Genomic DNA, 16,051 nt, shown 5'->3' on the forward strand with positions numbered 1-16,051 from the left:
AGGTTTACTGAGTGGGCTGGTGAGTTTAGTGGTTAAATAACTTTTAAAAACCGAAGTATAGGAGTCCCTGTTGTGGCTTAGCAGCTTATGAACCTGATTAGCATTCCTGAGGATGTGGGTTTGATCCTGGCTTCGCTTAGTGGGTTAAGAATCACAAGTTGCCATGAATTGTGGTGTAGGTTGAAGACATGGCTCTGATCCCACATTGCTGTGGCAGTATAGGCAGGCACCTGCAGCTCATATTCGACCCTTAGCCCAGGAACCACAGGTGAGGTCCAAAAAAGGAAACAACAACAGCAACAACAAAAAAACCCAAAGCCATAGTATAGTCTTGACATAGTATGAGTGTAGAGAGCAAATTTGCCCACTTGAGATGAAACAAATTCCTTGGAAACTGGCATTCTGTGTTACCAGGGTAAATAAATCCAAATTCCTTTAGGCATCCCATCTTCAGTGACTCTAGAATATTTAGTGCTTAGATAAACATTTTGGTGAAATGTTAATTGTTACCTGCAGTAATACTTGCAGCAGTATCTAACGGAGTTTACCTGTTGTGCCTCAGGCATGCATTTATGAGAGAAGGTACAAACATTTTTTGGCTGCTTCCATGGGATGATAAAGTTTCCAGGCCAGTGATTGAAACCTTGCCACAGCAGGGACAAGGCTGAATCTCTAACTGCTAGGCTACCAGGGAACTCTAAACATAACTTTATATTAAAGTTGTCAGGAGTGCAGTTCTGCCTTGTCCTGGTCATTTTTATAGCACAGGATTTAGGTGTCTGCTGGTGCTTTCTGTAGAGTCTAGAAGTGTGCTGTATGATGAGGTAGTCACTAGTGGCTCTTTCACATTAATTAAAATGGAGTAAAACGCAAAAAGGCTGTTCTCAGCAACCGTAGCCACATTTCAAGACCCCTCTCTCTCCTCCTCCCCTCTCCCTTCTTTTCCTCCCCCCCTGCTCCCCCTCCTTTTTCCTCTCTCCCTCCTCCCCCTCCCTTCCCATCCCTCATTTCCCCTTCACTTTCTCCCTCTTCCTGTGTCTTTCCCCCTCCTTTTCTTCTCCCTTCTTCCCACTCGCCCTCCCACTTTCCTTTGCTCTTTGTATGTATACATAGGCTCTATTTTTAAAATTTATGTTATGTTATTTTTGTCTCTTCTATGGCCGCTCCTGCGGCATATGGAGGTTCCCAGGCTATGCGTCCAGTCGGAGCTATAGCCGCTGGCCTACGCCGGAGCCACAGCAACTCAGGATCTGAGCTGTGTCTGCAGCCTACACCACAGCTCAACCGGATCCTTAACCCACTGAGCCAGGCCAGGGATGGAACCTGCAACCTCATGGTTCCTAGTTGGATTCGTTTTCACTGCACCACAACGGGAACTCCCCTTCCCCTCTTTGTAATCAATAAACAAACAATCTGTTGGGAGTTGTTTATAAGACTGTAAATAGTCAGTTTCATAGTAAACTTTCATCTGTTTGCTTTAGTATTCTTTGATAATTCTTGCTGAGTATTATTATGATAGTTCCTAGATGGTAATTTTTCTAAATAAATGTGTTACTCTTCGTATTATCGGTTGATTTTTTTTCTTTCTTTTCTTTAATGGCCACACCTGCAGTACATGGAAATTCTCAGGCCGGGGATTGAATCCCGGCTGCAGCTGTGGCAATGCCAAGGTCTTTTAACCCACTGTGCTCCGCTGAGGAGCAAACCCGTGCCTCTGCAGCAGTCTGACTCTAAACCCACTGTGCCACAGTGGGAACCCCTGATTTCCTATTAAGGAATAACTTTACCTTCTTTATTTATATTAGCTTGGACTCATTTTATTCAGTGGATCGTGATCTGTTTAATTTAATCTTCACTTTAGCCACCTAAAGGTAATGATGGTAGCCCCCCCCCCTTTTTTAAGTAAATGATAGTCTTATAAATCAGGAAACAGGTTCAAAGTGGGTAAGTGATGATCAAACATACCTTTTGATTTTATTGTCCTCTTTACACCTTGTAAAACATTCTGCTTATTTATTACAAAAATAACTTTCTAGGCATTCCCTTTGTGGCTCATTGGTAACGAACCTGACTAGTATCTATGAGGTTGTGGGTTCGATCCCTGGCCTCACTCAGTTGGTTAAGGATCCAGTGCAGCCGTGAGCTGTGGTGTGGGTTGCAGATGCAGCTCAGATCCTTGGTTGCTGCGGCTGTGGCACATGCTTCAGCTGCAGCTCGGATTTGACCACCTAGCCTGGGAACTTCTATATGTTGCAGGCATAGCATAAAAAAGAAAAAAAAAAAAAAAACCTTTCCAAAAGTCTGTGTGATTTTATAATAGCAGAAAATATAATGAAGAAAAAAGAACGTTAAAACCACCCATAATCCCCAACTCTTAAAAGTAGTATCATTGTTAATATTATGATTTCTGTATCCCCTTGCAGTTCTAATTCATACTGTTTTTGAAATCCGTTTTCTGTCTTCAGTAGTGTGTATTTTGAACATTTTCTCATAACTCTCTATAACATTTTCCCCATGTTTAAAATCGGAAATTTCAGGTATACCTACCCAGCCACACCACATATCCTCCATCTAGATTTAACAGTTATGAGTGTTTTTTCATAATTTCTTGGACTCGCTTCATATGTATTTTTAATTTTGATGCAGTCATCATTTAACCCATAAATATTTTGGCATGCACCTCCTAAAAATAGTTATTTTTCTATATAGCCACAATTCATTATGACACCTATGAAGTTGAAGAGTAATTCCATAATATCACCTAGTATTTACTTACTTATATGGCCATACCCATGGCATGTAGTAATTCTCACGCCCGGGATCAAACCCGAGCCACAGCTGTAACCAGAGCTACAGCAGTGACATAGCTGGGCCACGAGGGAATTCTTCATCTAATATTTGTGTGGTTTTTCTGTTTGTTTTGTTTTTTGCTTTTAGGCCCCTTACCTGCGGCATATGGAGGTTCCCAGCTTAGGGGTCGAATCGGACCTATAGCTGCTGGCCTATACCACAGCTCATGGCAACACTGGATCCTTAACCCACTGAGCAAGACCAGGGATCGAATCCTCCACCTCATGGTTCCTAGTTGGATTCGTTTCTGATGCACCACAATGGGAACTCCAATCAATTTAATATTTGATATTAAAAATTTGGAGTTCCTGTCGTGGCTGAGCGGTTAATGAATCTGAGTTGATTAACAATGTTTTGTAAATTCCTGCTGTACAACAGAGTGATTCAGTTTTATATATATATATATATATATATATATATATACACACACACACACACTTTAAAAACATATTCTTTTGCACTATGGTTTATCATAGGACATGAATAAAATTCCGTGTACTCTCCAGTAGGCCCTTGCTGTTTATCTCCGCTGTACGTCATAGCTTACATCTGTTAACCCCAACCTCCTACCCCATTCCCCTTCCCTCTGGCAACCACAAATCAGTTCTCCTTGCCCAAAGTTTTTTTTTTCCTTTCTTTCTTTCTTTTTAGGGTTGTACCTGTGGCATGTGGAAGTTCCCAGGCTAGGGGTTAAATTGGAGCTGCAATTGCAGGCATATGCCACCGCTACAGCAACATGGGATCCGAGCCACATCTGCAACCTACACCACAGCTCATAGCAATGAGGGATCCTTTAAACCCACTGAGTGAGGCCAGGGATGGAACCTGCATCCTCATGGATACTAGTCAGCTTTGTAACTTGAGCCACAATTGCAACTCCCCAGATTCCATATATGATTGATATCATGTGGTATTTGTCTTTCTCTGACTTACTTCACTTATACTAAGTGACTTATTATCACTTAGTATGATAATCTCTAGTTGCTGTGAATGGCATTATTTCATTGTTATTTGTGGCTGAATAGTATTCCATTGTATATACGTACTGCATCCTCTTTATCCATTCATCTCTCAGTGGATTTTTCGATTGTTTCTACATCTTGGCTATTGTGGACGGTGGTGCAGTGAACATAGGGGTGCATATGTATCTCTTTGAATTATAGTTTTGTCTGGACTTATGCTTAGAAGTGCAGTTGCTGGATCGTATGGTAACTCTACTTTTAGTTTTCTGAGGTACCTCCATATTGTTTTTCATAGTAGTTGTACCAATTTACATTCTTACCAACAATGTAAGAGGGTTCCCTTTTCTCTGCACCTGCTCCAGTATTTGTTACTTGTAGACTTTTTATTTATTTATTTATTTATTTATTTATTGTCTTTTTGCCTTTTTCTGTGGCCGCTCCCACGGCATATGGAGGTTCCCAGGCTAGGGGTCTAATCGGAGCTGCGGCTGCCGGCCTACACCACAGCCACAGCAACGTGGGATCTGAGGTGCATCTGTGACCTACACCACAGCTCACGGCAACGCTGGATCCTTAACCCACTGAGCAAGGCCAGGGGTTGAACCCGCAGCCTCGTGGTTCCTAGTCGGAGTTGTTAACCACTGAGCCACGACGGGAACTCTTTGTTACTTGTAGACTTTTTATGATGACCATTCTGAAGGTGTGAGGTGTGGTACCTCATTGCAGTTTGAGTTTGCATTTTTCTGATAATTAGCGATTTCAAGCAGTTTCCTGTGCCTATTGGTCATCCATATGTCTTCTTTGGAGAAATGTCTATTTAGGTCTTGTGCCCATTTTTCAATTGGGTTGTTTGTTTCTTTGTTGTTTAGTTGTATGAGTTGCTTATTTATTTTTGAAATTAAGCCCTCTACAAATGTCTTAATAGTTTTTTGTTTTAAACCAGAATCCAAAAAAGTACATGTATTGCATTGGATCCTACTTCTCCTGAGTCTTTTAGTCTGTTATGCTCCCCACCACAGTATTGACCTAATGGCCCCTTTGTCTTGGGGAATGCCTTACACTCTGGATTTGTCTGTTTCCTCATGGTGTTGCTTACCATGTCTCTGTATTCTCTGTAAATTTCTATATTTCATGTAAACGTGAAATTCAATCTAGGTGAGGGTTTCTTAACCTGCACTGAATGTGCATAGAAACATTTTTTCTTTGTTGTTATTATTAATAGGAATTTGGCATTTCCTTCTTTTTCTTTTTCTTTTTTTTGGCTGTGCTCATGAAATGCAGAATTCCTGGGCCAGGGATTGAACCCTCTCCACAGCAGTGACCTGAGCGATGGCAGTGCCCACCCTGGATCCTTAACCCTCCAAGCCACCAGGGAACTCCTTTCTATTAGTAATGCAAAACACAAACTCCATTTTTCAGTTGAACTTGTAACTTTGTCCCACCAGCGCATATTCATTATACTTTGAAGTGGGTAGTTACCAGACTTCTTGACATCTTATCTAATGTGTTAATAAAGAGCATGTATATTCTCCATCACACATTTGTTTTGTAAAGTATTTGGTAACTAAATTTGGATATATTTCTCTTATAATCCTTTGAATTGTATTACATGCATTTAAAAACAGTTCTGAGAAAGGGTCTGTAGCTGTACTGTGCAATGCAGAATCCGCTAGCCACATGAGGCTGTTGAGCACTTGAAATGTGGCTTGTCAGAATGTGCCTTAAGTGTAAAATGTTTCCCGGATTTCCAGCACTTAATGCTTATGTAAAATAATCTCTAATTTAAAAAAGTATTGGGGGAGTTCTGTCATGGCTCAGTGGGTTAAGAACCTGACTAGTATCCATGAGGATGCAGGAGGATGTGGGTTCAATCCCTGCGCTCATTTAGTGGGGTAAAGGATCCCTCATTGCTGTGAGTTATGGGTGTAGGTTGTAGACACGGCTCGAATCTGGTGTTGCTGTGGTGTAGGCCAGCAGCTGCAGCTCCAATTCAACCCCTAGCCTGGGAACTTCCATATGCTGCAAGTGTGGCCCTAAAAAAGACCAAAAAAAAAAAAAAAAAAAAGACTAAAGGGAAAGATTTAAGCCAAAATACCAAGTAAAGCATTTGCTTCTAAAAGTAGTGCCTGGGAACTTTCATAGGCTGCAGGTGAGACCCTAAAATGAAGAAGAAAAAAACCCACTGGGAGTTCCTTGGTGGCTCAGTGGGTTAAGGATCCAGCATTGTCGCTGATGTGGCTCAGGTCATTGCTGTGACTTGGGTTTAATACCTGGCCCCGAGCTTCTGCATGCCCAGGGAGGGTATAGCCAAAAAAAACAAAAAAAAACAAACAAAAAACCCCAAAAAAACAAAAAAAGAGTTCCTGTTGTGGCTTAGTGGTAATGAATCCGACTAGTATCCATGAGGACATGGGTTTGATCCCTGGCTCTGCTCAGGGGTTAAGGATCTGCCATTTCTGTGAGCTAGGCTGTGGGCTGCACACATGGCTCAAATCTGGTGTATGCCGTGGCATAGGCCAGCAGCTGCAGCTCTGTTTGACCCCTAGCCTGAGAACTTCTGTATGCCATGGGTGCTGCCCTTAAAAAAAAAAACAAAGACCACACAAAAAAAACTGATTACACATTGAAATAATAATATTTTGGGTATACTATTTTAAAGAAAATACATTATTGAAATTTCATGAGTTTCTTTATACTTTTTTTATCATGGTTACTAGACAACTTTAAATTATGTAAGTGGTTGCATTATGTTTCTTTTGGACAACATTGGTCCATAGGCTTTGCTAGACTACTGAAGGGATCCATGCATTGAAATTAGAATTTGTTACTAATTTTTTTTTTTGTGTGACCACATCTGTGACATACAGAAGTTCCCAGGGTAGGGGTTGAATTGGAGCTGTAGCTGCAGCTTATGCCACAGCAATACCAAATCTGAGCCACATCTGTGACCTTTAGTGTAGCTTGCAGCAATGTCCGAACCTTAACCCACTGAACCTGCATCCTCATGAAGACTATGTTGGGTTCTTAACTCAGTGAGCCACAATGGGAACTCCTGAAATTAGAATTTAGAATCCCTGTGTAGAGACTTTACTAGACTCAGGTTAAACAGTTAATTTAGGCTGCACTTAGAGCATGTGGAAGTTCTTGGGCCAGGGATCAGACCTGTGCCACAGCAGTGGTCCGAGCTCCTGAAGTAACAATGCCAGATCCTTAACTCTCTGTGCTGCAGGGGAACTCATAAACACTTAATTTTTAAAAAAAATTTTCTATTATAGATGATTTACAGTGTTCTGTCAGTTTTCTACTGCACAGCAAGGTGACCCAGTGACACATACATGTATACATTCCTTTTTCTCACTTTATCAGGCTCCATCACAAGTAACCAGACATAGTTCCCAGTGCTCTACAGCAGGATCGCATTGCTTATCCATTCTAAAGCCAATAGTTTACATCTCTTAACCCCAAATTCCCAGTCCCTCCCACTCCCTCCCCCTCCCTCCCCCTCCTTGGCAACCACAAGTCTGCTCTCCATGTCCATGATTTTCGTTTCTGTGGAAAGGTTCATTTGTGCCATATATTAGATTCCAGATACAAGTGAAATCATATGATATCTTTCTTTCTCTTTCTGACTTACTTCACTCAGTATGAGAGTCTCTAGTTCTATCCATGTTGCTGCAAATGGCATTATTTTGTTCTTTTTTATGGCCGAGTAGTATTCCATTGTGTATGTCTACCACATCTTCTTAATCCAGTCATCTGTCGATGGACATTTAGGTTGTTTCCATGTCTTGGCTGTTGTGAATAGTGCTGCAGGGAACATGTGTCTTTTTCAAGGCAACTTTTGTCTGGATATATGCCCAAGAGTGGGATTGCTGGGTCATATGGTAGTTCTATGTATAGTTTTCTAAGGTGCCTCCGTATTGTTTTCCATAGTGGTTGTACCGATTTACATTCCCGCCAGCACTGCAGGAGGGTTCTGTTGTTTTTTTTTTTGTCTTTTTGCCTTTTCTAGGGCTGCTCCTATGGTATATGGAGGTTCCCAGGCTCTAGGGGTCTAATCGGAGCTGTAGCCACTGGCCTACGCCACAGCAATGTGCGATCTGAGCCACGTCTTTGACCTACACCACAGCTCATGGCAACGCAGGATCCTTAACCCACTGAGCAAGGACAGGGATCGAACCCGCAACCTCATGGTTCCTAGTCAGATTCGTTAAGCACCGTGCCACAATGGGAACTCCAGGAAGGTTCCCCTTTATCCATACCCTCTCCAGCATTTATTATTTTTGGACTTGTTAATGATGGCCATTCTGACTAGTGTGAGGTGGTACCTCATTGTAGTTTTGATTTGCATTTCTCTAATAATCAGTGATGTTGAGCATTTTTTTCATGTGTTTGTTGGTCATCTGTATATCTTCTTTGGAGAAATGCCTATTCAGGTCTTTTGCCCATTTTTCAGTGGGGTTGTTGGTTTTTTTTGCTGTTGTTTGTATATTTTTGAGATTAAGCCCTTGTCAGTTGCATCATTTGAAACTATTTTCTCCCATTCCTTAGGTTGTTTTTAGTGGTTTCCTTTGCTGTTGCAAAAGCTTGTCCGTTTGATTAGGTCCCATTGGTTTATTTTTGCTTTTATTTCTGTTGCTTTGGGAGACTGACCTGAGAGAACATTTGTAAGGTTGATAGCAGAGAAATGTTTTGCCTATGTTCTCTTCTAGGAGCTTGATGGTGTCTTGTCTTACATTTAAGTTTTTAAGCCATTTAGAGTGCATGGTGTGAGGATGTGTTCCAGTTTCATTGATGTACGTGAGGCCATCCAGTTTTCCCAGCACCACTTGCTGAAAAGACTATTTTTTCCCCATTTTATGTTCTTGCCTCGTTTGTTGAAGATTAATTGACTGTCTGGGTTCATTTCTAGGTTCTCTATTCTGTTCATTGGTCTGTTATGTCTGTTTTGGTACCAGTAACACACTGTCTTGGTGACTGTGGCTCTGTAATATTGCTTGAAGTTTGGGAAAGTTATGCCTCCTGCTTGGTTTTTGTTCCTCAAGATTGCTTTGGCAATTCTGGGCCTTTTGTGGTTCCATACAAATTTTTGGATTGTTTGTTCTAGATCTGTGAAAAATGTCATGGGTAATTTGATAGAGGTTGCTTTGAATCTGTAGATTGCTTTGGGTAGTATGGCCATTTTTACAATATTAATTTTTCCAACCCAGGAGCATGGACTATCTTTCCATTTCTTTGCATCCTTTTGAATTTCCTTGATTAATGTTTTGTGATTCTCGGCATATAAGTCTTTTACATCCTTGGACAGGTTTATTCCCAGGTATTTGATTTTTTGGGGGTGCAATTTCAAAAGGTATTGTATTTTTGTATTCCTTTTCTAATATTTCATTGTTAGTATACGGAAATGCGACTGATTTCTGAATGTTAATCTTATATCCTGCTACTTTGCTGAATTTGTTGATCGGTTTGAGTAGTTTTTGGGTTGAGTTCTTAGGGTTTTCTATATATAGCATCATGTCATCTGCATACAGTGACAGTTTTACCTCTTCTCTTCCAATTTGGATACCTTGTGTTTCTTTTGTTGTGTGATTGCTGTGGCTAGGACTTCCAATACTATGATGAATAACAGTGATGAGAGTGGGCATCCTTGTGTTGTTCCAGATTTGAGTGAGAAGACTTTTAGTTTTCTCCATTGAGTATTATATTTGCTGTGGGTTTGTCGTAAATAGCTTTTTATTATATTAAGGTATGTTCCCTCTCTACCCACTTTGGTAAGAGTTTTGATCATGAATGGAAGTTGGACTTTGTCAAATGCTTTTTCTGCATCTATTGAGATGATCATGTGGTTTTTGACTTTTGTTAATGTGGTGTATGATGTTGATTGATTTGCGTATGTTGAACCATCTTTGTTAACCTGGGATGAATCCCATCTGGTCGTGGTGTATGTTCTTTTTTCTTTGTTGTTGGATTCAGTTGGCTAAAATTTCGTTGAGATTTGTTGCATCTCTGTTCATCAGAGATATTGGTCTATAGTTTTCTTTTTTCGTGGTATCTTTTGTCTGGTGTTGGTATTAGGGTGATGGTGGCATCATAGAATGTCTTTGGGAGTGTTCCTTCTTCAACCTTTTGGAAAAGTTTAAGGAGGATGGGTATCAGTTCCTCTTTGTATGTTTGATAAACACTTAATTTTGCTGTTGTACAGCTAAATTTGTTCAGCTTATAGTAATACTGAGGCTCTTGAAAAACATCTAAATCCTTTTTTTCATCAAGAATGCTTTTTAGAGCATGTTAAGCCACTTCCTCTTGCATTTTATTAGGCATATAATAACAGAGTTGCCTTATTAGCAATGCCGAGTTCAGTTGTTTAAGTGGATGAGCAGTAGATCAACATGTAAAGATATATCTTGCCCCTTTTATTATTATTATCCTGTCAGGTGATCTTTTGACACCTTCAGTATCCTGTTCTCCAGTAGTACCTGTTGGTGTTAACGTCCATTGATAATCTTTCTTTGAATCAGTGATCACACTGAGTTTACAAAATGGTCATTTTCTAGTTCTACTCTATATTCATGGTAGAGAAATTCTCTTCTTACCCTCTTTCCCAACTTTTGAGGATCCCTGTGGTCATAGAATAGCTGCCATTGAATAACTGGGCAGTTACAGTTACCGAGTATTCTTCATATTCAATTTGTACATTTAGCCAAATAGGGCCTTTGGTTCCAGTATCCCGGCCTAGGGAAGTTCCCAGGCTAGGGGTTGAATTGGAGCTGCAGCTGCTGGCCTACACCACAGCCACAGCAGCTCGGGATCCGAGCCACATCTGTGACCTACACACCGTAGTCACGGCAGTGCTGGATTCCTGACCCATTGAGTGAGGCCAGGGATTGAACCCGCATCCTCATGGATACTAGTCAGGTTCCTTTCTGCTGTGCCACAATGGAAGCTCCCCTAGTATTTTTTTGATAGGATCTGTTAGTCTTTGTGCCTTTCCTTGCTTTCTGCAAAGTAGTCTCTATCAGACCTTGAAAAAGCCTTTTTTTGTTTGTTTTTTGTAAAAGGAAATTATATTTAATAGAAATAAAGATGGGTGGTGAGAACACTTTTTTTCCCCCTAAATTTTGTCAGCATAGTTTGTTAAGAGCAACAGTGTCCCATTATGCTGTTGGTTGTGTGATTTATTTATTCTTTGATTTGCTGTTTAAAATTTAAGTGGCTTCCAGTTTTTAATGATTGTATCCCATGCTGTTACGAACATCATTGTATCCAAGTTTCCATGCACCTTAATTTTTCCTTTAGCACCAGAGGTAGAACTTCCGATTCCTAAGAATGCACCCTTTTAAGGCTTTATATTTCTATCAACAGTTTGTTATTTGGAAAGTAGGAAAGTTTATATTGGTATTTACCTCACCTGTTTTTTTTTTTTTTTTGTCTTTTTGCCATTTCTTTGGCTGCTCCCGCGGCATATGGAGGTTCCCAGGCTAGGGGTCAAATCGGAGCTGTAGCCACCACCTACACCAGAGCCACAGCAACGCGGGATCCGAGCCGTGTCTTCGACCTACACCACAGCTCACGGCAACGCCGGATCGTTAACCCACTGAGCAAGGGCAGGGATCGAACCCGCAACCTCATGGTTCCTAGTCGGATTCGTTAACCACTGAGCCACGACAGGAACTCCAACCTCACCTGTTTCTATGTTTTTCCTTTGGTCTTTGAGGCACTGCCATGACCGTGAGTATGTTTATGATTATGGTTTTGTCTGCTCCAGTGGCATGCTGACGTTCCTGGGTCAGGGATTGAACCCCACACCTTCACTGGATCCCCAGCCTGCTGTGTCACCAGGGAAATCCAAGGCACTACTTTTTTCTTGCTTTTTCTTTTTTTGGCTGCGTGTGGAGCTCCCAGGCTGGGGTCTCAGGATCCGATCCGAGTTGCAGTTGCCACCTGTGCTACAGCTGCGGCAGTGCCAGATCCTTTAACCAACTGTGCTGGGCAGGGGGTGGAACCTGCAACCTGGCACTGAAGAGACAGCGCCGATCCTGTTGTACCAGACACGGCAGGAACTCCTCCTAGGCACTGCGTTTATTTATTTATTTTCTTTGTTGGCCTCCCCACGCCATGTGGAGTTCCCAGGCCAGGAATCAGATCCGAGCCACAGTTGTGACCTAAGTCACATCTGTGGGAATCCTTAACCCACTGTGCTGGGCCAGGGGTTGAAACTGCGTCCCAGTGCTGCCCAAGAAGCAAATGCTTTACTTGGTCTTTTTAGGGCTGTATTCACGGCATATGAAAGTTCTGAGGCTAGGGGTCAAATCAGAGCTGGAGTTGCCAGCCTACGCCACAGCCTCAGCAACGTGGGATCCAAGCCTTGTCTGCAACCTACACCGCAGCTCACAGCCACGCTGGATCCTTAATCCCCTGAGCGGGGCCAGGAATCGAACTAATATCCTAACGGATATTAGCTGGGTTCCTTACCACTGAGCCACCTTGGGAACTCCTTTCCCTTTAGTCTTAAAGCCTCTGTCTGATGGAAGTTTACCTTGACATTAATACACCAATATTTGACTAAGTGAGACTTGAAATTTCTTCTGGCCGTGAGTGATAGCAGCTGCAGATGCAGAGGGCAGCAGACTTAAGCATCATGTGTTAATAGAATAAGACAAGGTGTTCTCTTCAGAAAGAAGAGAAAAACCAAAAAATGAAGTGAAATTTCCTTTTAGATAATAGTGTACTATAAATGTGGAGTAAGACAAACCAGAATCTCTGTATTAGCCTTCTTTCACTGTAGCTTTTCATCCTGATTCTAAGTCTGTATGGAAAAACTGGAGGTAAAAGTGTGTTGGTGCCTGAGAAGCCTCAAGGGAAAAGTTCTATGTGTTTGAAAATGCCCTCTTACAGTTCCCCTAATGTTTATAACCTCAAAATCTTGGGGAGTTCCCGTCGTGGCGCAGTGGTTAACGAATCCGACTAGGAACCATGAGGTTGCGGGTTCGGTCCCTGCCCTTGCTCAGTGGGTTAACGATCCGGCGTTGCCGTGAGCTGTGGTGTAGGTCGCAGATGCAGCTCGGATCCCGTGTTGCTGTGGCTCTGGCGTAGACCGGCGGCTACAGCTCCGATTCGACCCCTAGCCTGGGAACCTCCATATGCTGAGGGAGCGGCCCTAGAAATAGCAAAAAGACCAAAAAAAAAAAAAAAAAATCTTAAGTACAAGAGGTTGTGAGAGCTACTGGGCCTTCATGTGCAGGCTAGTAAACATTTTTTTCGTCTTGTGATTTTGGCTTTCCTGGTATAAGAGTCCTTGAGTAGGAGAAGAAGTATTCTATGTTTCATGTTTGTGTTTGATATTTGCCTAACCTTGGCTTTTTGTTTCTCTTTCAGAAATGACTGCTGTTCACACAGGCAACATAAACTTCAAATGGGATCCCAAAAGCCTAGAGATCAGGACTCTGGCAGTTGAAAGACTGTTGGAGCCTCTTGTCACCCAGGTAAGAATCTGCCAGCAAATACATAGTTGTAACATGGTACCATAGCAAAGGCCTGGGTCACAAACACGGGGCAAGGTTATTTAGTTCAAGTCTTTTTTTTTTTTTCTTTCATTTTTTTAAAAGTTTTATTGAAGTATAGTTGGTTAACTGTGTTCTGATAATTTTGCTGTACAACAAAGTGATTCAGTTTTATGTATACACATGTCCATTTTTTTTTTCAGATTCTTTTCTCATAAGAGTGATAGTTTTATTGATTTTTTTTTTTTTTTGGCCTCGCCACCTGAAAGTTCCCCAGGTCAGGGATCAAACCCAAGTCACAGCAGTGACAATGCTGGATCCTTAACCTGCTGAGCCACCAGGGAACTCCTCAAAGCCTTAATTGGAGGGTGAGTTTAGGCTGATAGTAATGAGCTAGTTTAGGGAGTTCCCATCGTGGCGCAGCAGAAGCAAGTCTGACTAGGAACCATGAGGTTGTGGGTTCGATCCCTGGCCTTGCTCAGTGGGCTAAGGATCTGGCATTGCCGTGAGCTGTGGTGTAGGTCGAAGATGTGGCTTGGATCTGGCATTGCTGTGGCTGTGGTGTAGGCCGGCAGCAACAGCTCCGATTGGACCCCTAGCCTTGGAACCTCCATATGCTTTGGGTGTGGTCCTAAAAAGACAAAAAAAAACCCCCCAAAAAACCAAAAAAAAAAAGTATTGAGCTAGTTCATCTCGAATAACAATTAAATATTGATGTGTGGATTCATTTGGCCCATAGTTGCTGCCGTTTTCTTCAGTCTTATTGACAGTAATAGGGGCTAGTTGTATGTAGTGCCACTACCCTATATATTTCAATGTACTTGAAAGCATTTCCAAGAAAGAGAGGATATGGAGCTTTGACCATTAAATCTCTTCGCCCTGTGTAACACACTTTTTGTTGTCTAGGATCAATTAGTAGGTCATTTAATTTGAGGGTGTAGGTTTGGAATGTTCTAAGTGCAGATACCACAATGTGATGACAGTAATTGTTGGCTCCTAACTGCACTTTTAGTGTTTTGGCACATTTTACTCTGTGTGTGTGTGTGTGTGTGTGTGTGTGTGTGTGTGTGTGAAAAAGAGAGGGAAAGAGGGCATGAGTGCCAAAATGAGACGTAGTGACATGTGCTGCCTTTTAAAAAAGACTCCATTCTAGTTCATAAATATAAACTAGTATTATAAATAAATAAGCAAGCAAGTAGGAGTGTGGTAAGCCTAGAATATTTACTTCCTTGGAGCCCATCTGCTGCAGCTCTCAGTGGGTCTTTGTGGGGCAGATTCCCCTAAAAACAAATCTTGAGTCACCTTCAGCCTACAGAACGTCTGGTATTACGTGCATTAACGATGGGTAATGTCTAAGGCTTAAAATACCGTCGCAGTAGGTTGCTTTGGGCAGTCATCCTTTCTTTATTAAGGACCTTTCCTGATTAGTTGCTGAGATTTGTGTGAATTAGCTATGAAAAAATTTCAGAAGCACGTTATCTTAAAACATTTTGTAGAGGTTTAAAACCTAAAAAAATGTAACCTCCAGGCAAAGCTAATTAAGTTCATTGTTAACATCTTTTTAAACTTTCTGACATACAGTAGAGGTGTGTAACTTGTTTGTTAGCAGTTTTTAATTTGTAAAACCTAATGATCATCTTTGAGGAATTAAAGTATTTATTATATTTCTTACCTTAGACATTGAGATAGATAATTATTTTGGAAGCTAAATAGAGTATCATTCCCAGAGATCTTAAACATGCAGAGTTGTATGTTACTTGTTAATCTTTAGTGGAATCTCAAAAGTATGGTTCTTCATCTTATTATGAATGACTTATTCTTGCTATCTTTAAAGATATTAGTCTTTCTGCTTTTTTTTTTATTTTAATTGACTAAAATTTAATTTTCAAAAATGAAATTTTAGGTTACAACTCTGGTAAACACCAATAGTAAGGGACCCTCCAATAAGAAGAGAGGTCGTTCTAAGAAGGCTCATGTGTTGGCTGCATCTGTTGAACAAGCAACTGAGAATTTCTTGGAGAAGGGGGATAAAATTGCGAAGGAGAGTCAGTTTCTCAAGGAGGAGCTTGTGGCTGCTGTGGAAGATGTTCGAAAACAAGGTAGGTCAATAGTGCTATTTATGTATAGAGAGGTAGGTCTTTCTAGAAAAATAATCCTTAAAGGTGACTTTTTTGTGGTCAGTATTTTCATTCTCACATGCTTGCTGGTTGCTCACGTGACTTAGAATATTCAGTTATTGGAGATGTATTAAGTTGTACTGGCTTAAGCTTATATGCAAACAAAGGAACGTCTTTTTTGGAGATGTTCTACTGAGTCCACTTCTCTTGGGTGTTCCAGGTAATAGTAGAGTCTTAAAAACGTTATAACACAATTTGATAGAAAATAAATGGGTCAGGGGTTCATCTTTGATCCTAGGTAATATCTCTTAGCTCATGCTGAAGGTATAGGGCTAAGGAAATGGAAAAAAGTCCAGCCATTCTGAAACTACCCTAGAAATGGCCTCATTCTGTCCAACTGGTGTGTTAAATCAGCCATGCATATCTGCGCTTGTTTGAGTTTGAAGTAATTTAAATGTGAGCTTAAAGGAATCATGTGTTGGGAAACTTAGAAGTAATACAAAGTGATACTGTAACTCATGGCTTACCAGTGGTTACTATAAAAAGTGTCATCACTGTGATGCTGCAGCACAAGTAGGACAAGGAGGACAGACATTCAGTCTGGAAGATTAACTTCTTGAAA

General features: G+C 41.2%; 1 protein-coding gene across 1 annotated transcript in view; it reads left to right on the top strand.

Moving 5' to 3' along the window:
• Positions 1–16,051, top strand: part of CTNNA1 (catenin alpha 1) — a 187,816-nt gene that overhangs the window by 23,586 nt on the left and 148,179 nt on the right. Inside the window, exons 2-3 of the mRNA XM_047778741.1 lie at positions 13,188–13,294; positions 15,216–15,411. Coding sequence (XP_047634697.1) covers positions 13,190–13,294; positions 15,216–15,411 — 301 coding nt within the window. The 5' untranslated portion in view covers positions 13,188–13,189. The remainder of the gene's footprint in view (positions 1–13,187; positions 13,295–15,215; positions 15,412–16,051) is intronic.

The sequence above is a fragment of the Phacochoerus africanus genome, chromosome 4, assembly GCF_016906955.1.
Source record: "Phacochoerus africanus isolate WHEZ1 chromosome 4, ROS_Pafr_v1, whole genome shotgun sequence".
In the NCBI taxonomy this organism is placed as follows: Eukaryota; Metazoa; Chordata; class Mammalia; order Artiodactyla; family Suidae; genus Phacochoerus; species Phacochoerus africanus.